Below are 27,092 nucleotides of genomic sequence, written 5' to 3' on the forward strand. Positions count from 1 at the left end.
TGGCTCGTGGTCCCCGGTAGGCCCTAGAACTCCATACACATGACTGATGCCAAAGTCTGACATTAGCATATCAGCCGGTAAAGCTCCGGGGAGCCTCCGGGTCTCACCCAGAAAATGGCGTTTCATTACATTCAACGCTGGTTTTTTCTGCTTCTCTCCTCAATCTGAGGTGCTCCTTTCTGGCCGCTGGTATCTCTCCCTGGTCTCTGGTGTTCTGTTATTCCTGTAATTTCTCCATGTTCTTGTACTCAACTGCTTCACTACCTTACATTCCTGTTTGAATCATGGATTCTTCTATTGCTTTTCATTTTCTCCTTTAGGGCTAAACCTATCTGCAGCTTCCTGGCCCTTCTGGGTGACAAGTCTATCATATCCTGTATAATCTTTTCTCAGAGTTCTGTTTTCCATGGGATTCCCATTAGGAAGATCCTCATCTCATCATATTTTCCTCTTCGGTAATTTAGTCTTTTACCTTCAGAGCCCATCCTTTGATAGGTTATCTCTACCTCCACCGGATACTCAAATGTCAATACACTGTGGTCACTTATTCCTATGGGGGGCTTCAAATTTGACTTACCTTATTTCTGACTCATTCAAGGTGAATATCAGGTCGAGTGTAGCTGGTTCGTCATTGCCTCTCATTTTTGTGGGTCCCTTGACATGTTGGCTCAGAAAGTTTCTTGTTGTCACTTCTCTAAATGTATGTGCACCTCCACGTTGTTCCCCATTCTCCCAGTCTATATTTCCATGGTTGAAGTAGCCCATGATTAAGAGTCTGGAGCCATTCCTGCAGGCAATTAAAGCTGCTCTCTATTATATTAATGGTTGCCATGTTGTTCCTATCAAACTCCTGTCTGGGGCTTCTGTAATTTAGCGGAGGGTTATAAATGACTGCTACTATCATTTTCGGTCAACCCATAGTCATAGTTCCTGTTATGTAGTCTCTGAATCCTTCACAGCCCAGAATTTCCATTTCTTCAAAACTCCAATCCTTCCTTACCAGTAGGGCCACTACTCCTCTCCCTTCCCCCTCTTTCCTTACTATATAGCAGTCCTTTGGAAACACAGCATCTGTTATGACTCCTGACAATTTTGTTTCTGCGAGTCTTATTACATCTGGGCTTTCTTCCTGTGCCCTTTATGCCAGTTCATTACTTTATTAGTAATCCCATCGATGTTTGAGTATATTACCTTAAAGCTCACTTTCCTATATCCATTTTCACCCATACTCCCCACTGGTGTAGGAAGCCATTCCATGAGCAGGGGTACTTGGGTAGTCGCATTCCTCCTGTGGGGTAGTTACCAGGGGTTTGGAGGGAGGTGGGGTGGAGGATGGAGGGCTTAGATCTTGCCTGGGCCTGCTTGGAACAAGAAAAAGTACAGGGTGGGGGGCAGGGAGTGCTTGGGGTAGGGGGTGCTGGGTGTGCCTGGGGTGAGGGCTCATCCTCCTGTGGTGCAATCAGGGGTTTGGGTGGAGGTGAGGTGAGGCGAGGCGGGAGATGGAAGGCTTAGATCTTGCCTGGACCTGCTTAGGGCAAGAAGACGACCATGGGATGGGGAGGCCGGGGGTGAGGGGCAGAGAGGATTTGGGTAGTATGTTGGGCATTGTTTAGGGGAAGGGAGGGGCTTGTGCTTGGGATGGGAAGGGCTCCTATGGGGGGTAGCAGGTGGGGGTGTTGCAGTTCCCTCTGGGGTTCCTGAATTGCTGGTTTGGGGTATGTATGTGTATGTAATTACCTAAGTGTAGTTACAGGATGAGAGCTACACTTGTGGTGTCCCGTCGTCCCAGTACTCTGTCGTATAATGCTTTGAAACTACTGATGGTTATGCCCTCCACCATCTTCTCACTTAGCTTGTTCCAACCGTGTATGTGTGTGTGCTATATATTTGTGTGTGTATATACTGTATATATACACACACACAATAGGAGATCTAAGGCCTCCAGTCAATGTCTGCCATCTTCAAAAATATTTCCAGCATGCCCCATAGGCCTCCAAGGCCTATGGGGATCATCTTGAGATGATTTCGGGGCTTTTTAGTGTCCCTGCGGCCCGGTCCTCGACCAGGCCTCCACCCCCAGGAAGCAGCCCGTGACAGCTGACTAACACCCTGGTACCTATTTTATTGCTAGGTAACGGGCATAGGGTGAAAGAAACTCTGCCCATTGTTTCTCGCCGGCGCCTGGGATTGAACCCAGGACCACAGGATCACAAGTCCAGCGTGCTGTCCGCTCGGCCGACCGGCCCATGGGAAAGGGTAGGCTTTGTTTCAAGAAAGTTATCATGGCTGACAAACGTGGTTCCAGCTCCTGGTCGCCGCTGGGTCGCGTGGTTGAAAAACTAGTCTTGGAGGATTATATACATGATGTATTGTTTTGAGAGGACCCAGAAAGTGATGTTGAACAACCAAAACCAGATAAAGACCTAACACAACAATCAGACATGAGTAATACAGACATGGATGAGAACAGTAGTGAATGCATACAGTACACGAATCTCGCCAGTCCCACATAAACACCATTGCCACAGTGTTTATCATCACTTGTGCCATCTGCTATTCCTGCCAATCACTGATGTGTGTCCAGTCATTAGGACAATGAGGACAGTGTGGCCTCAACTTTAACTGTTTGTGAGGAGTCTGTACAATGTAGAAGAGCTTCTTCTCTTGCCAACAGTTTTATGAGAATACAGAGCATTGGTGTTGGCACTAGTGCAAGCAGCACTCTGAGTACTTGTGTGAGAAGATTGAGAGAGTTTTGTGCCAGAAATACAAACTTACTTGATATGGATGTTGGTGTTAAGACACTTTCCCATATACTGGTGATATGAGTGAAGGTGAATATTTTATGTCTGATTTTGATGAGCCCTTCATGAAACATCTTGTTGACGAAAGCAACCGGTACACAGTACAAACTCATTACAGATGGCTTGTTACCAGCTTCATGTTTTGCACACTGGAAAGCAAGAACTGTTAGCTGAAATGTATGTTTTTCTTGCACTGTGTATTTTGAAACATTGTGAAAAGTCATACAGGATTATTGAAACAAAGTGTTGTTCTAACACCATTTTTCGAGACGAACATGTCACGTGACAGGTTCCTGCTACCTCTAAGGTGTCTACACTTTGAAAACAATTAAAATGTGGTTTAAAACAATGGACTATGGAAAATGAGGAAAGTGTTCAGTGATCCAAGATAAAATTTCAACTTTTTTTTTTTGTACCAGGGCAGAATGTAGTGATTGACGAATATCTTGGTTCTTTTCATGGGACGTCTTGCTTTCAAGCAGTACAGTATATCCCATCAAAATAGCACAGGTTTGGACTGAAATTCATTGTGCTCTGTGACTGTGAAACTAGAATAGTGATAGATATTAAATTCCAGTACTGATGTGGACATACCCGGTCACGATCCTCACATGTTTTCTGGCAGTGTGGTAAAACTGCTCATGGACATGAAGATATTCTGTATACTGACAATTACTATACCATCCCCTTGCTATGTTCCTGCTTAAACATAGGACTTTAGTCTGTGGCACAGTAAAGTCACATAAAGGAATGCCAGTGTTTGATATTGGTATTTCAGTGGGTGATTGGCAGCTCAGAAAAGGCGACAAAATTCTGTGTTGGAAAAACAGACACAGTAAATAATGTTGACAACAATTTGCACTGATGGAATTATAGACAGTGACAAAGTGAACTTTGCACCACATGGTAAATTGCATAAACCAAATTGTCATGGACTACAATATATAAATGTGTGATTAGTAGATAAGTGTGACATGATGATTGGTGCACTGGAATGTGCGGGAAAAACTGTGGAAGTGGACCAAAAATTTATTTTTTCACCTTTTAGATGTAACAGTGCTGAACTGTTTCAACATGCATTTGGTGGTTCTTGCCTGATTACACCAATCTGTACTTTTATATTACTCTGTTGACACAATTGTGAAGTTTGGCTAGGAAAGCAGTGTTGTGACAAAGAGTTTCTGCGCCAACAAGGCCTCGTGCTGCTCTGGGCAGACTGGGTTACAAAGACGCTACACAAGCTTGGTTACATGCCAAGTATGGGAACGTGTGACAAAGGTAAACGTGTGTGTGCTGTTTGCAAGCACATGAAACGAAGAGAGGAAGCAAAAATGTGTGTGTGTAGCTGAAGTGTAGAATGCAAAGTGGTTTTGTACACCTTTGACTGCTTCAGTGATTATCACACTCATAAAGTACAGTACTGATTTTGTTGTTTTGTTTAAATATAGTGTGTGTGTAAACTATGTATATAAACTGAAAATTGAAGATTATTGTGACAAATTCTAGTGGACACTTTAGTGACACTTATCATTATTACTTGGAACAATATGCACCTTCTACTGTTTACAAATCACAAATGACATCCTTGTGCATAAATGAACATAAAAAACACTAGAAACTGTGTGAAAAATGGAACAAGGTAATAGTTTGGCAACTCGCGGGCCTTGAATCACCCGTAGGACCGGCTTCGGGAGTCTTCAGCACGAGTGCCCAGGCTTCTGCGATGTCACCCCAACTTCTCCACTTCACAGCAGCCAAAGTTTATTTTTTTTTTTTTTTAGTTTTTTTTAGTTTTTTTATATGTCCATGATCAGGGAAGAGATTTTAACACTAAGAAAAAATGAGGGGGGTGGGTTGTGCACCATGGGATTGTCATATTAAACTAACGCACAGTACAGTACATGGGTTAAAGTGTAATCATTAGTTATATCTTTGATATTCACACAATTTAAAGAAATATTACCAAAATCATGCTACTTTATTATAATTACCATCAAGTGTTTGCACACACCTTTACTTTATTCTATTTAGAAAGCAATTGTTATTTTGTTAAATTTCACTTTAAACAGTATATACACATCACTGAACAAAGAATGGGGAAATCAAAATGTAATAATACTTTAAAGTTAATATATGCATATATAATGTTAGATGCAAGACAGCCTTGAAATATTTGTTTTGCATAGAAATTGAAATTCAGTTCACAGGTAGGCTGAGCTGTTGCATGCTAGGACCTGGATCTTGTACCACAAGACAAACATCTATCCATAACTGCAGCCCCAGTTAACATGTTCAACACTGCAATTACAAGCAAACCTTGTGTTTGGCTTTTTGAATTTTCCCATTTACTTTATTTCAGCATTTGTGTCTATATAATGCTATATATCACTATATTGTCAAAGGGATCACTTTTAAAATTGACCAAAATAAATCTGAAATGTCTACCACAACTGGTAGTTTCATGGAACATCTTAAGTGGTCTGCAGCTGGTTGAACACTTAATATCTTCTAAATATGCTAATCAGAAAAATCACAGAATAATTAAGAGACTGTACAGTTTGTCTCAAATCCGTAATGTATATAACATTAAGCCAAAAACAGTGTACTGTACTTGAATATCACCGAGTTAGTCTTTATAAACTAGCACAACATTAAAAATGCAATCTTCAAGTAATAAGAAATTATGCATCATCAACATCTTGGAAAGAATAAAAGTTCTGTCGTGTGAACAGTACTCGACAGACTATTCGGAAAGTCTCGGCTCAAAGCCCTGATTCTCGCGACACTTTTCAACCGCAACATCTTTGCGCGCTTTCAATATAATAGCCCTGCTATTATAGCTTGCGACTATATACTATAAGCCTGACAAATGTAATATAATTGTCACGCAGCTGTGACAATTACAGTACAGTACTGACATGGCACACATCATATTGAAGCAATTTTGTGATCAATATATTATTCAATCTAGGCACAAAATAGATTTGTGTTTGGTAAATTCCCACTTAAATGCCACAGAACATGGCAGAACAGTAATAAATCTTTAATGATAATATGAAAGACTGAAGGTACATAACTTGTAAAATATTTAACTTAATAAAGAAATGTTAATCTCTTGAAAACTCTTAATAACACTTGAAAATATTCATTATAAAATTCTTCAGCAATTTTTTTTCAATTAATAATACCACATAAACCTAAAATGAATACAAATATAAAAATCTTTTCTCTTGAAGTAGGTTACAAGTTGTCAGCTAATATAAAGATTACCATTTTGGTGAGTTGTGCACTTGGAACAATAAATCACACATGGTGAAGGTCACGAGCCAAGCCAGGAACATCAAAGACGCCATCAGCTACGGCAGCTGACACCTTGGTACCACTTCTTACATGCAGAGTTGTGTACACATCTTGACAATATTTAGTGCACTAGACACTTTTGTTAGTGCATTATAAGTACATGAAAGTACACGAGGAATATTGCCAATATCTGCTTTCACTTAAATGCATTGCAGTATAGTATATATTTAAAAACACTTTATAAAGAGTATAAACTTATAGTGTAGAAAATTAAGATACTACCCACCCGTATAAGTTTAAATAGGGTAATACAGTGAATAATGAAAATGCCATTTGGTAAAAGTTTGCTTCTCCTTTGGTTTTGCAGAAGTCTAGTTAGTAGAACATATTTTCCATATCCATACATTTTCAATTTCAGAATTTTTTTTTTTACTAATGTTGAGACACTATCATTGTAAATCCTTTAATATTTTCCCGCTAGAGTATCTTTTACCAATCTGCAGCCATCATATAGCATCTGCCACTAAACCATCTCTTAATTTTGACTTTATTTATATGACATTTCATGCCAATTACAGTATAGATGTCTGGAATTAAATATCTTAACTTGCTAACTGCAGCTGTTGATGTAATTCTCACTGTATCACCTGTTAAAGCAACTGCACCACCTATTGCCTCATTTGACCACATGCCGTGCTTGATGAATAGTCGGGTCTACAGCTGTACTGTATCTGCCAGCCCACCACATCATCTATCCTCCCCGCCAACATCCAACTCGTCTACTGCTGGGAGGGAAGTATCGAGCGACCTCTTCCTGTGTCGGAACAATGGGCAAGTTGATTATTGTGCATTTAAAAAAAAAAATTGTCATTAATACCATCCATAACTAGAAGAGCAAACACTATATAAAAACTAATCTTAGCATTTGATGATGGTTTAGCTTTGAAATTAACATTATTTTTAACTCTATCTTAAACAACAATAATATGAAATATGGTACAAATTTAATGGTGATTTATATACTTTTACTCTGAAATTAATTATTATTTTTTCTCACCATCTAAATTAAAAAAAAAAAAGATAATACTGTACACACAAACTGTACACTGTAGTAAAATACTGTGCTTAAAAATAATAGGAAAATATAATTTGGCAGCCACAAAACACAAAGGCAAACATGGTGCAAAAGGGCAACAACACGGAGAAAAAAATTATAATTTTTTTTTAAGTTTTGTACTGTATTTACAAGCTAATAGAGAAGGGCAGTGAAGGGGTTAAAAAAAAAAAGTGAGTCTGACCAGTGGTCCTTGAAAAATATGAGAGGTCCAGTATGTGTGTGTGGGACTGTTGTGATGAGGCTATTTTAGATATTGTCATAAACCAAATCATTATGAATATGCCAAACATTTCTCACATAAGAATTATGGTCAAAACTTTCATGTACTTAAATACAGTTGCTGGCTGTAGTTTTTGTGAATTTCACATAAGTAATCTGATTGGTCTTCCTAATACTGATACTACAGCCCATCCTCCCATTTTGATGGTACTTATACTAACAGTGTGGACCATCGTGCATACAGTGATGCAATTGAAAATTAGAAAGTAAAAATTTGGTACTACTGAATTTGGAGAAACAAAAAAACAAAAGGTTTTGTATTTATGTTGTTAATAAAACTAACCTAATCACCCTAGGTTATTAATGCATGATGTCTGAGGCCTAATATAGTACATGTGTGTGCTGTACTAGGCCTACGAATATTTCCGTGTGGCTTTTGGCTTTATTTTTTCCAGACTCTTATAAGTAAGTAATTATCAAAAGAAGGCACCAAACCAGGAAGGCCCCCCCAGACCCTTATAAAGTGACTTGTACAAATTCTATCTAATTGTCAATTATGTCAGTATGTGTACAATGGTTCACATAGTTACAAAAAGTACTATCTAAACAGGAAGATGGGTTAGATACTAATAGAAGCAAAGAAAGCTTACACCAAGATCATCAACAACAGCAATGAAGTCATATTTAAACAAATTATGTTTAAAGGAATGCTGCTCAAGTATACAAATATATTTATATACTAGGGGTTACTCAGTATTGCCTGGGGCTGGCTCTCTCATCTGTCTGTCTATCCATCTGTACATCAATCTAGCTATCCAACTAGCTTTCTATCTGTCCACCTACTCATCTATCCATCAACCTACTTTGTGTGTCTAGGTTTGCCTCTTTCTGTCTGTCTCATAAAAATATAATTGTCTAATATGTGGATGGTCGCCAGTGAGAGAATCTTAGTGGTGTGAAATACTAAAAAAAAAAACAATAGTTACCCCTCTTACTCTACTAAAGCCCCATGGCTTGAGAAACCTTTGACACTGTGGAAAAAATTTCTGTTTTATGCAAGATTGTGCAAATTATTGACAGCACAAAATTTCTGTTAATTTTCCCAAGATCAGAGAATAATTGTGCATATTACTGTAAGTTTTTTCTTGTCTAAGTTCATGAAAATATTTAGCTGTGTAGCTGGTGAACAGGGCCAAAAATCTTCATCGGGGTGTGAATGTGACCCTGGCACACTGTTCTTTTTTATTAATTCTGGTGGGTAAGTAGACCCCCGCCCAGCCTATGTTCATCCCGTACCCCAGACCATTCCCTCTGCCGATTTGGGTGATGCTAGCTCCAAATGTCTGGCCTTCAACTTCGAGTAAACATTCTCTCACAGTACAGATAAATATTTTGCAAAAATTGTGTTAATTTGGCATTGCATTCTGGTACAGCAAACATTCAACAAATTCACCAAAATTTTTCCAATACATTTATATTGCAACTGACCAGAATGGAATTCTTTCCAGTCCATCCAATCTTTCCTTCAACTACATTTCATTCAACCAGGTTTAGACTCTACAGCATTCACAAAAATACCAAATACCCTTAGACCTTGCTATATCTTACCGAGTTACACACATTTCACATACTGTATAGGAACTGTTACATGCCAAGTGTAACACTATTATTTAATTGAACTGTACATTGATAATGAATTATTAAGAAGTTTTAGCCTAATATTTTTTTTAATTAATGTTTTTAACATAAGAATATGACAAACATCTGACAAGTAATAGTTATGCCCCTGCTAAGAAAAAAGCAAAACTTATTAATTTTGAAGTAAAACTTAAATGTCTCATGGTTGAATAAATGGCTTTTTATAGCTCTGGTATAAATGGCATACTTCACCCATGGTATACTTCACTCTGGTATACTCCTCAGGAGCACACCTCAAATAGTGAGGTCTTATGTTACTGTACTCCTAAATATGTTCACTTAACAAAAACAATAATGAAATACAGTAATCATGAAATATGTTTTAAACAAGTCTAATTCATGTCAAAACTTCACGATGAAATGTACAGTGCCAGTAGCACGAGTGCTCAGTGTAGTGTAGAGAAAAAGCCTGGATACCAGAAGCATTTAAATCAGCAGATATGGCTTCCCTACACAAGGGAGGCAGCAAAGCATTGGCTCTATGCATCCAAAGCAACAAAGCATTGGCTAAAAATTATAGACCAGTCACACTACCATCACACACAATAAATGTTTTTGAAGGTGTGATCAAGAGTTAGATCTCCAGTTTTATGGAGAACAATGATGTTCACAACCCAGGTTAACATGGATTTAGAGCGGGAAGATCATGGCTATTGCAGTTACTCAATCACTATGACAAAATCATGGAAGCATTAGAACAACAACAAAATGCAGATGTGGTAGACACTGACTCTGCGAAGGCATTTAATAAATGTGACCATCAAGTGATAGCGCACATAAAATGAGATCAATAGGAATGACCGGTATTAAATTTCATCAAACAGGATGCAAAGAGTAAATCAATCAAACAAAATCTAATCCAAGCACAGTGAAAAGCTCTGTACCTCAGGGCACAGTTCTAGTACCACTGCCATTAGGCAGTGATATAGTGAAGGCAGATTCCATACACAGTTTTAAATGTAGATTTGATATAGCCCAGTAGGCTCAAGAATCTGTATGCCAGTTGATTGAAAGTTGGCAGGCAGGACCATAGCTTAATCACTTCAAGCACAGCAATGTGTGAGGTGAATTGTCAGCATGAGCATTACTTGTGTAAAAGACACTGAAGAACTACAGGCTGACTTTAATAAGTTTTTGATTGGGCAACAGAAAATAACAATGTTTAACAGTGATAAATTCCAGGCACTGTACTTAGATATGGAAAAACGAAAACCTTAAACATAATACTGGGTACAAGACACAATCAGATCTACCCATAGTACTAAAGCAACATGTAAAGAACTTGAGAATAATGATGTCTGATGACCCAACATTTAGGGAGCATAACCAAATAAATATATTGTCAGTTATAAAAATGGTAGGATGAATTATGAGAACATTCAAATCCAGGGATCCTACCACAATGCTCATATTCAAATAACTTGTGGTGTCCCACTTTGAGCACTGCTTGATGCTCACTTTCCCCTTCAGAGCAGGAAAGATCGCTGAAATAGAAGAAATACAGAGAACCTATACAGCACACAGACATGATAAAATACTTAAATTATTGGGACTATCTTGAAGCTCTCAAAATGTACTCTCTGGAAAGGAGACAAGGCATCAGGTAATATATACTGTACTTGGAAAATACTTGATGGCCAAGTCCAAAATTGGACTTTGAGCTGGAGCAAATGATATGATGGGAAATGCACAAATAAGTGGGAAGATCATGCCTATTGCAGTTACTCTACCCAGTGAAGAGTAGAGCTGCCATAAACACAACCAGAGAGTGCTGTATGAACATCAGAAGTCCATGGCTGTTCAATATCCTCCCAGCTGCTATAAGAAATATTGCCAGAAAATAGTGGACATTTTCAAGAACAAATTAGACAATATACTACAAGATGTGCCAGACCAACTGGGTTGTAGTGGATATGTAGGCTGCGGGCCATTCCAAGAAAACAGTCTGTTGGACCAAACTCTCCTAAGTCAAGAGTTTTTACTCCGAGAACAGAATGAGAGTTGTTCGTACAGAACAACTCCGAGAACCCCCTCCAGGTCAGATCCAGGTAAGATAAATAGATTATTTGAAAACATGCAGTGTCATTTAAAAATTCATAAGGGTGAAAATTTAATATCTTACCGGACAATGGTAATTTTTATGTAATAGCTCCCAAGTTACATAAACGTATACAGCATGGGAAACATTGCTGGGTCTATACTACACCACAAAGAGCAACAAAGGCGTGCAGTGCAGGGCGCAGAGTGGAGGAGACGTGAGCTGCCGATTACCACCACCACCATAACCCATACCTGTCAAAGTAGAACTCATACGAACCAGGCGCCGAGTGAGACCGTCCTGTACGGGCAAACTGCTCTTTGATGAATACATTCATCTTGAATGGATTCTGGAAGCTGTGTTTCTTGAGCATACATTTAATTAGGATTAGTGTCTCTAATTTAGGGATGGAGCGCACACAACTCTGAACTTCTTCTTCCGTAACCTCAATAAGTATACAGTTTTCTTCTTCTGATGGCAAAGGGTACTGATTGCCTGCTGTGACCCAAGGATGCTCCTGTATGTACACAAAGTTTTCATATGTAATGTTCATTCATTAAATTAAAAATGCTTGTAATGTTTCAATATATCAATCTTCATCCTTGACATTATTCTCTATAGAGAGAGAACAATATGTCAATATGAACAATATATGATGGTGCTAAAGACAAAAAAAAAAAAGCAGAATTACATTTCTATTGGAAGGAAAACTGACACCACATGAATGTGGGCAAGTTGGAGACTAGAGCACAATGGCGAGAGAAATATATATACGATTTAAAAGACTGCTTACCAATTGTTAATGAAGGTGAAGTAACAACATATATAGAAGGATTATTTAAACTGTGTAGACACACACACACACAACTCTACCTTAATATCTGGTAGTGTTATTCTTTTCGCAGGAATTTTTTCCAACATTAATGAGATTAGGTCTTTGAGATCATCCGAGACAAACGGCACAGGTGGGAAGTAAAGAGGAGAGCTTCTAATCTTGTCGTATAGCACCACTATATTTTCGTCGTGGAATGGCAGCTTACCGTAAACAAAGGCATACAAAGTGACACCCATTGCCCATATATCTGCTGCCTGAAATATAAGGAGTCAATAGGAAATGTTCAAAAGGGATTACCAGTACTTATATTTAAATACAACATTAAAAACTTACCAACTTACTTGACACAAGTTTTTTATATAACCCTATACCCTGTAGTATAATTTATAAAAATGTAACCTCTTCTCGCCATAAATAATTACTTAATTTGGGAACCTATACATAACACTTAGGAGCGTGGTCATATAAAAGAGTTGGCCCACATTACTATATACTCCAAGATTTTCTTCTCTCATTTTCTTCCTTACAATTTCCTCTAAGCTACAAAACTTCTGGTAATACTGTACATATATTTTCCAGTAAACATTAAATGTAATCACAAGAAGAATTAGATAATTCTTCTTGTGAAAAAAAAATATATATATAAAATAGTACAAAACATATTCTTTAACAACTCTCTGGCTCCTGCTAAAATTCCTTGCATGTTTTTTTTTTCTTCCAAAAATTGCAATTCTCTCAACATCCTTTACAACCAACCACTTTAGGTTCACTTCACTTTCAATTTCCATGCCTTTTTTTTCTTGCCCAAGTTCCTGTCACTCAACAATATGATTTTGTCGTTTCTTTGCTATTACATGACATCTTGTTTCTGAAATTAAAGGAATTAAATTTCTTTCACCTGGCAACTCCAGTTGTTAGTCCAAACACATTGCAATACAGTACTACATTTTGTTCAGGGTTAAATCACCAGCACAGAAACTTATTCCTTGACACCCACGTAAACTCTTCAAACTGCACACCCTCAATATATAAAAGTCAACTGCTGTACAAACTTTCTCCATTCCAAATGCTATACCGTACAACCTTTTAATTTATTTTAATTCCCATTGTTAGACACAGGAAACCACACTGACAAATCCTCAGAATACGACTCAAAACAGTCAATTATTTCCAACGAGCCTATTTGCTGCTAGGTAAGCAGACAAAAAGGTGTAAAGAAATGTGCTCAAATGTTTCATCCTGCCCTGGAATCTGACCTGGCACAAATCTCTTGTGAGTCAACTACACTAACCACTGGGCTGCACGGGCAGTTTTAAAAATTACCCGTGGTGCTTGTGCAGTGTACCGTGCAGTGTACTGTGCAGTGTACCATAGTGCACTGCACTATGGTACTCCAGACCGTGGAGCACTATGGGTACTCCAGACCGTGGTGCACTATGGCCACTCCAGACCGACAACCAGAGCGCAACTCCATAGTCTCCTGAGACTGATGGATGCCTACTACTACTACTACCATAGTGTACCGTGCTGTGTAACATGCAGTGCACCATTGTCCAGTCTGACCTGACCTGTGTTCCCAATGAACACAGGATCATAGCTTAGGGAGAAGCAGAATAACCTGCTCAGAAGAACACTGTTCATTAAAACTCAAGCGTCTGATTCATGAATCGAATACTGATCATTAATTTTAGGAAACATTATTCAACCTTCAAAAATAAACAAGATCTCTAATAATCTTCCTATTTCTATTGATGGATATGTCACATAATGAATGAAAAAGTCACAGTGACATTGGAAGAGTAATCAATATTTTGTAAACTGAACTGAAGTTATATAGAGTTTTGTCCTAACACTAAATCTTGGAACACCATGATGAAAATATATTGTATAATATTATATATACTGTAATATACATATGAAAATGTCTGACCATGAAGACAAGTAAGACAGGAAATTCCCCAAATCCTTTCATATTAATCAATACATCTTCAGAAGGATGGCGGGGAGGAAAACAACGAGGCGAAAAATATAATATGCAGTATATATATATATATTAAAAGAAAAAATCAACAGGAGCTCTGAGGTGACTCGATCCCGCAACCAAGAGAATCCCAGCCACTGACGCTACCACTGGACCACCCTGACTTGGAGGGAAGTCAAGGTGGTCCAGTGGCTAGTTTCCCGCCTAGTGGGCAGTGGAAGAGAAACATAATATACAGTGTATATACAGTACATAAACATAACTGTATATAAAACCGTTTCTAAAACACACACACAAACTAACCTTTCCAGAATATTTGTGCCGTGATGTTGAGAGCGCTTCTGGAGCCATGAAGGCTGGGGTCCCGGCTGTGTTGGTGAGAAAGGCATCTTTCCCATCAAATTCATTGCATACCCCAAAGTCCGCTATCTGAATATGACCATTGTCTCCAAGGAGTAGGTTTGATGGCTTGATGTCGCGATGGATAATCTTCTGATAGTGCACTGCTCAATTAAAAGGGAAAATTAATCATATTTATTTACTAATGAACAAGATTTCATTCAATTATAATTACAGTATATAGAATAACTTTTTTTTCACAGACTTCTAACTATAAGTATAACAATTGGAGCCCCAAAAAGTACATTAAAACTTCACAAATGAAATTGAATTAACCCTTTAAGGGCAATATTTCTCAAACCTTGTCAATCTTTATCACCTTTCCCAGGGCAGAATTTGTAAAGGTTTTGAATATAATGTATGTCTGATAAACACAGTTGCCATATAATGTAATATACAAAACAAACACAGCAATTCTAACAAATATTTACACACTTGTTTGTGTTACAAACATTTCAAGTAAATGCGTTAATTAATAGATTTGTAAACACTTTTGAAAGACCATTTTGATAATACTGAACTGTGCCTAATTGAAATACAAATGATTTTTGCTCATAGATGCAGAAAACATTGTGATTATCTTACACTGCCAACCTTCTGGCTTGCTGCCATAAATTATTTGCTTATTGAATGTTGCAATACTTTGTTTCATAATTGTAAAACTTCTCATAAATCCCCACAAACTCAAACCCCTGACAGCATTCAGCACTCTTACTGAAATCATCGAATATATTAAATATCAAGTCACTGAAGTGTACTCTATATTGTATCTGTAAAACTATGAACTGTAATACTGATCGTGACCAACTAGAGGGTTGTAACATAACACATGGGCATCACACAACAAAAATATCTATTTGATATTCTAAAAGGTGCAACTTGACCAAAGCAGAAAGTCCTTGAAATTAAGGGTCTTGAACAATGCAATGACCTCCCCAAATGTTTATCCAATTTTATATATAAATATATGCATTATTATTATTATTATTATTATTATTATTATTATTATTATTAATATTATCATCATCATCATTATTATTATATTTGAGAGGCAGTCATTCTACTACTGCCATAGGTATACATTTCTTCCTGAACACCTACCAAGTCCACAAACTGCATCAGACAAGTTTCACATACAGGAACTAGCACCACTGAGCCCCTTATACAGGTACCACATCTGCACACTCAAGATGTACAGGTACAGTACTGGTATTGGAGGCACATCAGATGACATCACTCGCATGAATGCCAATTGATGCCTATCAGCCAGTCTCAATTCCTCACTCACTCTACCACTAGGTGGTAGTATCTCGTCTTACCCCAGATACACGAACTAACCACAGCTCATATAATATTTTTAGAACCTTGTAGCAGTTTGGTGGGACCATATGGTTAGTTTTGTTGCTCTTGTTTTGTCTTTGACTGGAAACTTCCCAGTTCTGTGTATTTAGTTCAGGCAAAAGTGTTCTTTTAAGACAGGTTATTTTGAATTGCTGTTTTCCTGAACACTGTCTGAAGTGCCTTTTCAAAAATTAGACAATGGTAAGCTTGTTTACTGACTGATACTATGATACTTCCAGTAGCTTTTAACTGTTTGCATGAAGTATGGTCTTTGTCTATGTTCAGGATGAGAGTCAGCATATCTGGTACATACTATAAAGGTATATTGGCACTCACAGTGGATGTTTGATGTCTTATACGAGATTTCTGATTTTTTTTATATTGGCAATTCAAATTGGAAGAAGCAAGATTCTGATTGTACTGGTTGCCTAGTAATGACCTCTGTGTCTTTTCCTTGTAGTTAACATTAAAGGACATGTCTCTTGTGGTTCTAGTTATTCCAACTGCAGTTTTGGAAAAATAGCAGCATCAGAATCTGTTGTTGATCTGTGTTTGATGTATCTGGTAGATGGAGAATAGTATACCAAAAGTGTCTACTACTCCTGTTGATTGCCCTGGGATCTACTAATAATTTACCAAGGATTGAGGTATGGCTTACCAGGTGTTTGCCGGGTGTACCACCGAGGAGCCGGTCGGCCGAGTGGACAGCACACTGGACTTATGATCCTGTGGTCCCGGGTTCGATCCCGGGCGCCGGCGAGAAACAATGGCCAGAGTTTCTTTCACCCTATGCCCCTGTTACCTAGCAGTAAAATATGTACCTGGGTGTTAATCAGCTATCACGGGCTGCTCCCTGGGGGTGAAGGCCTGGTCGAGGACCGGGCCACGGGGACACTAAAGCCCCGAAATCATCTCAAGATAACCTCAAGATATACCATTACATGTCTTGCCACTTGGCGTACTTAGCCATCCATGGCAGAGTAGGTGCTAGCTATCCTCATGATCCTCCAGAACCTGCTGTCTTCTTGGCCAAGCCAGTTCCAGGCCCCCACTGAACACTCCAAGATCAAGAATATTACAAAATAAAAATCTAACTTTCTTGTGACCCCAAGTGATATGTGCCCTATGTGTTTTAACCATCTGGGGAGTTGAATGGTTGCCTTATGACATAAACATAACCGTATGGGATGGATTCTGGTGACCCTTAGGCAGAGCAGAAACCAGATACAGTATCTGCAGTGTCATGAGTGAGTTGGGAATCCAAGGTAATTACATCTGATCACAGCCTTGGATAATGATGCAGAGACCAAGCATCACTTGGAGGTTATTCTAGGATAGATAATTTTCTCTAGTCTTACCCCCTTCCTCTACTATGATCTATGCTGGGAAGTGATTGTTTATCTGGCATGACTTATTTATGGTCCAGTCATTTAGGAGAACAGGCCTAAGGAAGCAAATGAGTGATAGAGCTCAGGAATTATATGAAAGTGCTGTATGTACAGTACTTTCATGACTTGGGACAAGTTAAAATTTATTATAGCTGCCACCGAGATATTTACACATCTTAAACAATGTACTGCAAGGTATGACATAGGAGTAGCAAGAAACACTACAGTTTAATGTGTCACAATACGTCGTACTTACAATACTCTATGCCAAGGACGACATCTCTGAAATAGCTCCAGGCTTGGTCTTCACTTAGTGGAGTGTCTGTTGGGATCTCCATCACCTCACCCTTCTCTAGGAGCTCAAATACTGTAAAAGAAAATGAATGAATATATGTATATGTATGTATGTAAGTAATTATGTAAGTAATTATGTAAGTGTAATTACCTAAGTGTAGTTACAGGATGAGAGCTATGCTCGTGGTGTCCCATCTTCCCAGCACTCTTTGTCAAATGACGCTTTGAAATTACTGACGGTTTTGGCCTCCACCACCTTCTCACCTAACTTGTTTCAACCGTCTACCACACTGTTTACAAAAGTGAATTTTCTTATATTTCTCCGGCAGTTTTGTTTCATTAGTTTAAATCTATGACCTCTTGTTCTTGAAGTTCCAAGTCTCAGGAATTCTTTCCTATCAATTTTATCAATTCCTGTTACTATTTTGTACATAGTGATCATATCGTCTCTTTTTCTTTTAGCTTCTAGTTTTTGCATATTCAATGCCTTTAACCTCTCCTCATAGCTCTTGTCCTTCAGTTCCGGGAACAATTTAGTGACATGTCTTTGCAACTTTTCCAGTTTGTTGATGTGCTTCTTACGATATGGGCTCCATACAACCGCTGCATATTCCAGCTTTGGTCTAAAAAAAGTTGTGAATTTATGTGATTGAGAATCACAAAATCACAAAAAGTTGTGATTTATTAGACTAGAGGTGAACAATTTCTTTAGTATTTGTCCATCCATGTATTTAAAAGCAATTCTGAAGTGAGAAAGTGTAGCATAGGCTCCTTGCACAATGTTCTTAATATGGTCCTGAGGTGATAGTATTCTGTCTGGAACCACCCCTAGATCTCTATCATAATTCTTTAAACATTTCTCACATAATTTATAGGTTGTGTGGGGTCTATGTTCTCCTATTCCACATTCTATAACATGGCATTTATTCACATTAAATTCCATTTGCCAAGTGGTGCTCCATATACTTATTTTGTCCAGGTCTTCTTGAAGTGTATGGCAATCATCTAAGTTTCTTATCTTCCCTATTATCTTAGCATCATCAGCAAACATGTTCATATAATTCTGTATTCCATCTGGTAGATCGTTAACGTAGATAATGAACATTACCGGTGCAAGAACTGAACCCTGTAATTACCTAAGTTTAATTACCTAAGTGTAGTTACAGGATGAGAGCTATGCTCGTGGTGTCCCGTCTTCCCAGCACTCTGTCATATAACGCTTTGAAACTACTGACGGTCTTGGCCTCCACCACCTTCTCACTTAACTTGTTCCAACCGTCTACCACTATTTGCGAAGGTGAATTTTCATATATTTCTTCGGCATCTGTGTTTAGCTAGTTTAAATCTATGACCTCTTGTTCTTGAAGTGCCAGGTCTCAGGAAATCTTCCCTGTCGATTTTATCAATTCCTGTTACTATTTTGTATGTAGTGATCATATCACCTCTTTTTCTTCTGTCTTCTAGTTTTGGCATGTTTAATGCTTCTAACCTCTCCTCGTAGCTCTTACCCTTCAGTTCTGGGAGCCACTTAGTAGCATGTCTTTGCACCTTTTCCAGTTTGTTGATGTGCTTCTTAAGATATGGGCACCACACAACAGCTGCATATTCTAGCTTTGGCCTAACAAAAGTCATGAACAATTTCTTTAGTATATCGCCATCCATGTATTTAAATGCAATTCTGAAGTTAGAAAGCATAGCATAGGCTCCTTGCACAATATTCTTTATGTGGTCCTCAGGTGATAGTTTTCTATCTAGAACCACCCCTAGATCTCTTTCTTTATCAGAATTCTTTAAAGATTTCTCACATAATATATAGGTTGTGTGGGGTCTATGTTCTCCTATTCCACATTCCATAACATGACAATTATTAACATTAAATTCCATTTGCCGAGTGGTGCTCCATCTACTTATTTTGTCCAGGTCTTCTTGAAGGGCATGACAATCATCTAAATTTCTTATCCTTCCTATTATCTTAGCATCATCAGCAAACATGTTCATATAATTCTGTATACCAACTGGTAGATCATTTATGTACACAATAAACATCACTGGTGCAAGAACTGAACCCTGTGGTACTCCACTTGTGACATTTCTCCATTCCAATACATTGCCTCTGATTACTGCCCTCATTTTTCTATCAGTCAGAAAATTTTTCATCCATGATAGAAGCTTACCTGTCACCCCTCCAATATTTTCCAGTTTCCAGAACAACCTCTTATGTGGAACTCTGTCGAAAGCCTTTTTTAGGTCCAGATAGATGCAGTCAACCCAACCATCTCTTTCCTGTAATATCTCTGTGGCTCGATCATAGAAACTGAGTAAATTCGATACACAGGATCTTCCAGATCGAAAACCATACTGTCTGTCTGATATTATATCATTTCTCTCTAGGTGTTCTACCCATTTAGTTTTGATTAGTTTTTCCAATACTTTCACTATTACACTTGTCAATGATACAGGTCTATAATTGAGGGGGTCTTCCCTGCTGCCACTTTTGTAGATTGGAACTATGTTAGCCTGTTTCCACACGTCTGCTACGATTCCTGTACACAGGGTGTACTGTGGTACGCCACTTGTGACATTTCTCCAGTCTGATACATTGCCTCTGATTACTGCCCTCATTTTTCTATCAGTTAGAAAATTTGTCATCCATGTTAGAAGTTTACCTGTCACCCCTCCAGTATGGTCCAGTTTCCAGAATAGTCAACCCAACCATCTCTTTCCTGTAAAATCTCTGTGGTTCAATCATAAAAACTGAATAAATTTGTTACACAGGATCTTCCAGATCGAAAATCATACTGACCGATATTATATCGTTTTTCTCCAGGTGTTCTACCCATTTAATTTTAATTACTTTTTCCAGTATTTTGACTATTATACTTGTCAATGATACAGGTCTATAATTGAGGGGGGTCTTCCCTGCTGCCACTTTTGTATAGTGGAACTATGTCAGCCTTTTTCCACGCATCAGCTACAATGCCTGTACACAGGGATGCCTGAAAAATCATTTAATATGTAATGCTGAGCTCAGGTGCACATTCCCTCAGAACCCATGGTGAAACTTCATCTGGACCAACTGCTTTGTTCTTACTTAGCTCCTTTAGCATTTTTTCCACTTCGTCTCTAGACATCTCTATGTGCTCTATGTTGTTCTCTGGAATTCTAATTGTGTCTAGTTCCCTGAAGATTTCATTTTGTACAAACACACTTCGGAACTTTTCGTTTAATGTTTCCCACATTTCCTTTTCATTTTCTGTGAATCTGTTTCCCATTTTCAACCTCTGAGTATTATCCTTTACCTGCAATTTGTTGTTAATGAATTTAGAGAAGAGGCCTGGTTTAGTTTTACATTTGTCAGCAATCTCTTTTCAAAATTTCTTTCTGCCTCTCTCCTCACTGCCGTGTAGTTTTTTTTTTTTTTTTTTTTTTTTTTGAGATATATACAAGAGTTGGTACATTCTTGTACAGCCACTAGTACGTGTAGCGTTTCGGGCAGGTCCCTGGAATACGATCCCCTGCCGCGAAGAATCGTTTTTTCATCCAAGTACACATTTTACTGTTGCGTTAAACAGAGGCTACAGTTAAGGAATTGCGCCCAGTAAATCCTCCCCGGCCAGGATACGAACCCATGACATAGCGCTCGCGGAACGCCAGGCGAGTGTCTTACCACTACACCACGGAGACTGAATTGAATAGTTGTTTCTCGCATCTATGTATCGCTGGTATGTTTGGGGGTTTGGCCTCTTCCTATATTGATTCCATTTTTGTGACTTTTGGTCTCTGGCCCTCTCGCAATTTCCGTTGAACCAATCCTGTTTCCTAGTTCTGCATCTCTGTTTTGGTATAAATTTTGTTGTGCCTTTATCATATATTTCATAAAATATGACATTTACTTCATATCCTAATAGCAAGTCTTTCCAGTCAAATTCCATAAAGAAATGTCCGCATTCCCCATAATGACCTCCCCTGAAATCAGGTTTTTCAAATGCTTCAACCTCATTTTCTTCCAGATTATAACACATTGCAAACTTTATTCCCAAAAAGACATGGTCACTTTTACCCAAGGGAGGAAGGTACTGAATGTCAAATATCTCTTCCTCTTTCCTGGTAAATATCAAATCCAGCATGGAGGGAACATCCCCTTCCCTCATCCTCGTAGCTTGTTTAACATGTTGAAACATGAATTTTAATGTTTCCAGGATGAGGTTTACGAATCTACAAGTCCAAAAATCCTCTGTTCTAGCTTCATATGCCTCCCAGTCTATGGATTTCAAGTTGAAGTTGCCGACTACCAACAGTCATGATCTATCTTTATCAGCTCTCACTACAATCTCTCTCATTATTGTTATAAGACCCCTCTCGTTTATTATCTAGCTCCTCCTTTGTTCATGTGTTGCTTGGCGGTGGACTATATGCATTTATGATCATTAATTTATCATCCTGATTGCAGATCTCTAGTGCTATTATGTCAACGTCTCGTGGATTGGCAATCATTATTTCATTTACCTTTAGGTGTTCTTTCACCAGCACAGCAACACCACTGCCTTTCCAAATTTTTCTGTCCCGTCTCCAGACTCAGTAGCCTCCTTGGGAATATGACCTCATTTAAAATATCATCTTCAAGTTTAGTCTCTGTGAGTGCAACAATGTCTGGTGTCTGCAGCTGTATTACATCACTTAACAATAACAATCACAGAAATAAATACAGTTTTGATATTCCTAGAGTACGACTTAATCAAACCAGAAATGCTCTACAAATCAAGGGGCCCAGAATGTGGAATGACCTTCCCAACCATGTCAAAGACTGTACCTCTCTCAACCAGTTTAAGTTAAAAACGAAGCTATACCTAATAAATTCCCTGTAACCTACCTTACCCCTCTGTTGTCAACCCATGTATGTTTTTTGTTTTTTTTTTGTTTTTCAAATCAACGCTGTTTGAATGTAATTTTCTGTAATAATTTGTAATTGTATTTGTGCTGCTTTTTCAACAATGTTCCCCCCTCTTTTACCTCTATTTTTATTTGTACTCAACACATTTTATTCTTTTTACCCATTAGTTTTAAGCTTTAGTCATTAGTGTTTTTTCCTGCCCGAAACGCTTTGCGTAATAGTGGCTTTAGGCATTGTATGTACTAGCTCTATCTATAAAGCCAACAAACTTTGTAAAATCTCTTTATGTATGTACCTTTACCTAAATAAAAATTATTATTATTATTATTACTTAACCCCAGTATCTTTGATCTCACTCCATCTATGTTGGTGTATGCAATTTTCAGGAACATGTTCCATTTCTCCTTATTCTTCACTACCCTTTCTCTAGTGATTTTGTTGGTTTGCCTTTTTGTACCATTTTACTGGTCTGCCTACCCCTGTCACTTTGTAGAAAAAAAAATTGATTTCTTCTTCATTCTTGCTCTCATTTAGACGTTTTGCCACGACGAAGTTCAGTTTTAGCTTCTCTGTCTTCTCTTGAAAGATCTCGTCTTAACGACCATACTTTCCCTTCTTCATCACTTTGTAATTTTGTATCATTCCTTAGTACTTCTTCCATCTGTTTGGCACCGTTCAGGGTAATCCTCAAAGGTCGATCTTTCCCTTTTACATACTTTCCAATCCTCCTGTAGTCGCAGACATTCTCGATGGTAGTAAGACCTTCCACGAGATCAACAATTTTATCTACTACTTTCTATTCTTCTACAGCTCTTTCTGACCTAGATGTTATCTTCTTTTCTTTGCAACCAAAAATTATCTGAGACTTACTTCGATCAACTGTGTTTTGCACCAATTTAGGATTTGATGCTTTCTGACTTCCTGCCTAATGTTTGTTTTATCCTGGTTGCTACAGTGTTTGGCTTCCTTTACTGCTTCTTCTGTGTGTGTGTGTTTTACCTAAGTGTAGTTACAGGATGAGAGCTACACTCGTGGTGTCCTGTCTTCCCAGCACTCTTTGCAATATAATGCTTTGAAACTACTGATGGTCTTAGCCTCCACCACCTTCTCACCTAACTTGTTCCATCCGTCTGCCACTCTGTTTGTGAAAGCGAATTTTCTCATATTTCTTCAGCATCTGTGTTTAGTTTAAATCTATGACCTCTTGTTCTTGAAGTTCCAGGTCTCAGGAAATCCTCCCTGTTGATTTTATCAATTCCTGTTACTATTTTGTACGTAGTGATCATATCACCCCTTTTTCTTCTGTTGTCTAGTTTTGGCATATTTAATGCTCTAACCTCTCTTTGTAGCTCTTGTCCTTCAGTTCTGGGAACCACTTTGTGGCATGTCTTTGCACCTTAGTGAATATACATTTCTATGGCACTATTGTAGGATAACTTGATAATTATATAATGTAATTTCAGCATGAAATAAATTCACAATACATTACTGTAGCCCATATCCAAGTTCTTGAGACTTTATTATGCAATTACAAGCATACTAGCTGCAAAGTGGCATCATCTGAGTTAACTCATGATATTATTTGAATTATTGAAGGTAATTACTCACCCATATAAAAATTATCTTCATCAGGATCATTGAGGACTTCAACCAGCTTGACAACATTGTGATGGTTGAGCTTCTTCAATATGGCTATCTCCCTGTGTACACGGTCAAGGGGATTTTCAATTGGTCGTCCTCCTAGTGATGCTCTGGGAGGTGGCAGCCGTCCCTTAACTGTGGAGAGAATTTTAGTAACATCAGAAAGCTTCCAATTCAAAACTGAATCATTGTTCAATTCCTGTTCAATTTATACCAACTAATCATAAACAAATTCAGAAAAGGAAACACACACAAAGACTGCCAATTAAGGCAGTAATCTTCAAAACTGTCCAGACTGAAAAGAAGGCCAATGTAACAAGGTGCAGGTACTATATTTGGGTGTAAAATAATTCACGAAGAAAAATTTTGGAAAATAAAAACACAGAATTTCTCCAAACTATATACAAGAAAACTTAACCAGCTAGGCAAACATCCAGGTGGTGGTCAAATTTGTTTACAATAGAACAGCTAGCTCATTCCATAGATGTGTCTGCATCCTTGAGGTGGGGAGGTGACCTGCTGAGGATGTGTGAAGATGCAGAAGGATGCAGAGATAAGAATTAAAAGTGTAAATAGAAGATAAACATCTCTACACTGATATAAAACAGCAGTAACATGTCTGTGAGCAAAACTATAAAGGAAAAAAGCAAATAATAAGCAGGCAAGCCTAATGCAAGAACTGCGGGTCATGGTGAAAATGAGAACAAGATGCAATAAAAAAAAAATCAGCCTCACAACAAGAGCTGGAAAGTCACAATGAAAAATTAAGTTTGGAATCAATAGAGTGTTCCAACCTACCTGAGATTCGTACATGCTGGAAGTGACTATCAGGCCTAGCCAGACCATGGCTCACAAAGTGCAGCTTTTGAACAAATATTTGTCAAACTTGCCTTTCACATCCACACTTCCCATGATTGGTACAGGCAGTTAATAGGGCTACAGACTCGTCCTGATCAGGGATGTGACAACACACCCTGATCACTACCCAACAATGAAATGTGACTCGAGATGAGTTGCATAGACTGCTCAGATATACATGTTCTCTACCACACAGCTCAAAATACAGACATCCTCATATTGTAAGAAGCAGAAGTACTGGTACAGGTACTTTTTGTAAATAAAATTTGAATGCTTAATGAATGAAGTTTCATGCAAGATTGAGATGAGAATTTTACATTTTGATTTAAAGGAAGACTTTTGCAGGTTGCATCCTGGGAACGGTCAGTCGTCGACCCAAGACCAGAAACACGTATTGTACATACCAGTACGTTTAAATAAATAACATCAATTTAATATGGTAATACTATATATAATAACATGTGTTTAATAATAATAATAACAACATAATAATGATATGTAAATGTTGTGCAGATCTTGAACCTCTGTAGTTTATGTAGTTGGAGCTAATTTGGAACACTATACTGACTGTAATTACCTAAGTGTAGTTACATAATGAGACCTATGCTCATGGTAAGGAGAGAAGAAATTTAGTTTAAAAGGGAATGTTAGAAAAGACCAAGTTGAGCCTAAATTACTACTGTATTTAAATTTAGAAAACCAAACAATATAAAAGACAAAATTTAGAGCAAGCTATCTGCAAAGTGGATAACAACTTTTGCTACAACATTGTTGAATATTTTTTAAACGTGGTTGACAAACTTGCAATAACCAAATTATAGTTATTAATAACTATATTATATAATAATCTACATAAATAAAAATGGAAATGTTCGTTTGTTCAAAATCGCTAATCTCCGAAAGTTCTTCACTGATTGCTTTGAAATTTTGACACAATGTTGTATTTGAATACGCGCGTGTTTTTATATGCCACACCTGTGACAGGTAAAAACATGCTTTTTTTTTTTTTAAATATAGTGTCATCTGTTGCATGTAAAAGCAACACACGCTATACTAAATATGTTACGATTTCATTTCAATGTTTCCAATTTCATTGGTAAATTGAATTTTCATATATTTCGATTTATTTTAATTTTGATTTAATTATTTTGTGTAACATTGCATTGGAATTGACCTGTGTTGTTTACCACACCATTCATTTTGTGAGTATAATTTATTTTTTTATTTTTTCATTGTTTTTTTTTTTTTTTTTTAACTCTTCTTATTTTTCTGTGATGGGAACATCAGATCATTTAATGTTCCCATTTTTCTGATGGGAACATCAGATCATTTAGGAACGCATCGGACAAGGGAGTGGGGAATGGTGGGGAGGACGAGGGGACGGGAGTGAGGGATGGTGGGGAGGACGAGGGAATGGGGGAGGGGGTAATGGTGGGGAGGACAAGGGGACGGGGGAGTGGAGAATAGTGGGGAGGACGGGAGGGAGGGGGAAATGGTGGGGGGGGGGGGGCAGGGGAGTGGGGAATGGTTAGGAGGACACGGGGATGGGGGGGGGGAATGGTGGGGAGGATGGGGGGACAGTGGAGGGTTGCTGAGGCTCAGCAACGCATGACTGGGTACAGCTAGTAATATATAATTATTGCAATAATTAGAGGAAAAAGCTTAGGTAATACAAATTTAATAGTAAGACCAGATATCACCTTGGATACTAAAGGTATGAACAGAAGGATTTACTTAGCTATACCCATTTTAGACAATTTTCAGGGCATTTCACAAAGTTCTTGTAGTACAATGGTCAGAGCAGTGCCATCAATATATAGTACTGTTTGTGTGATAAATGTCAGGTGCTTAGGCATGGTAGAATTTGAGAACTTAAAAAAAAAGTAAAAAATTGGAACGCTGGAAGCCGATTAATATATGTACTCACCTAGCTGTGAAGTACTGTTTAAATATTTGAGAAAAATCTGTATTGAGCTCTTGAAGGATTACAAACTTAACTCACGTGAGCAAGTCCTGGATTTTGAAGGACTAATAGTCCTACAAAATCAGTAATACCTGGTCTGTTAAATAATACCTTATTTGCAATAGCTATTCTGTAAAGTAACATTATGACTTAAAAATAAAACCACTTGTAATAATAGAAACTTATTTTCCATATTTGTATATTGCCAGTGTGACTCTGCCGTAGAGAGGGACGTGTGTTCCCGTCCAATTACTCTAAGGACTTTTATAGGGCAGATTCTAAATTACCTTTTTTTCTTATGCAGTAAAGGTCGGGGTTCGATGGT

At 38.0% G+C, this 27,092-nt stretch overlaps 1 protein-coding gene across 3 annotated transcripts in view; it reads right to left on the minus strand.

Annotated features, from left to right (window-relative positions):
• Window positions 1-4,763: 4,763 nt before the first annotated feature.
• LOC138349786 (uncharacterized) overlaps window positions 4,764-27,092 on the minus strand; it is a 62,768-nt gene continuing 40,439 nt past the window's right edge. For 2 of the 3 annotated variants that reach the window (XM_069308701.1, XM_069308703.1), the window contains 6 exons: window positions 23,914-24,081; window positions 17,377-17,487; window positions 14,296-14,495; window positions 12,050-12,265; window positions 11,431-11,693; window positions 4,764-6,918 (listed from right to left, as the gene is read on the minus strand). In XM_069308701.1, coding sequence (XP_069164802.1) covers window positions 6,852-6,918; window positions 11,431-11,693; window positions 12,050-12,265; window positions 14,296-14,495; window positions 17,377-17,487; window positions 23,914-24,081 — 1,025 coding nt within the window. In that variant the 3' untranslated portion in view covers window positions 4,764-6,851. The remainder of the gene's footprint in view (window positions 6,919-11,430; window positions 11,694-12,049; window positions 12,266-14,295; window positions 14,496-17,376; window positions 17,488-23,913; window positions 24,082-27,092) is intronic. The other variant, XM_069308702.1, reaches the window with a different exon arrangement.

The sequence above is a fragment of the Procambarus clarkii genome, chromosome 63, assembly GCF_040958095.1.
Source record: "Procambarus clarkii isolate CNS0578487 chromosome 63, FALCON_Pclarkii_2.0, whole genome shotgun sequence".
In the NCBI taxonomy this organism is placed as follows: Eukaryota; Metazoa; Arthropoda; class Malacostraca; order Decapoda; family Cambaridae; genus Procambarus; species Procambarus clarkii.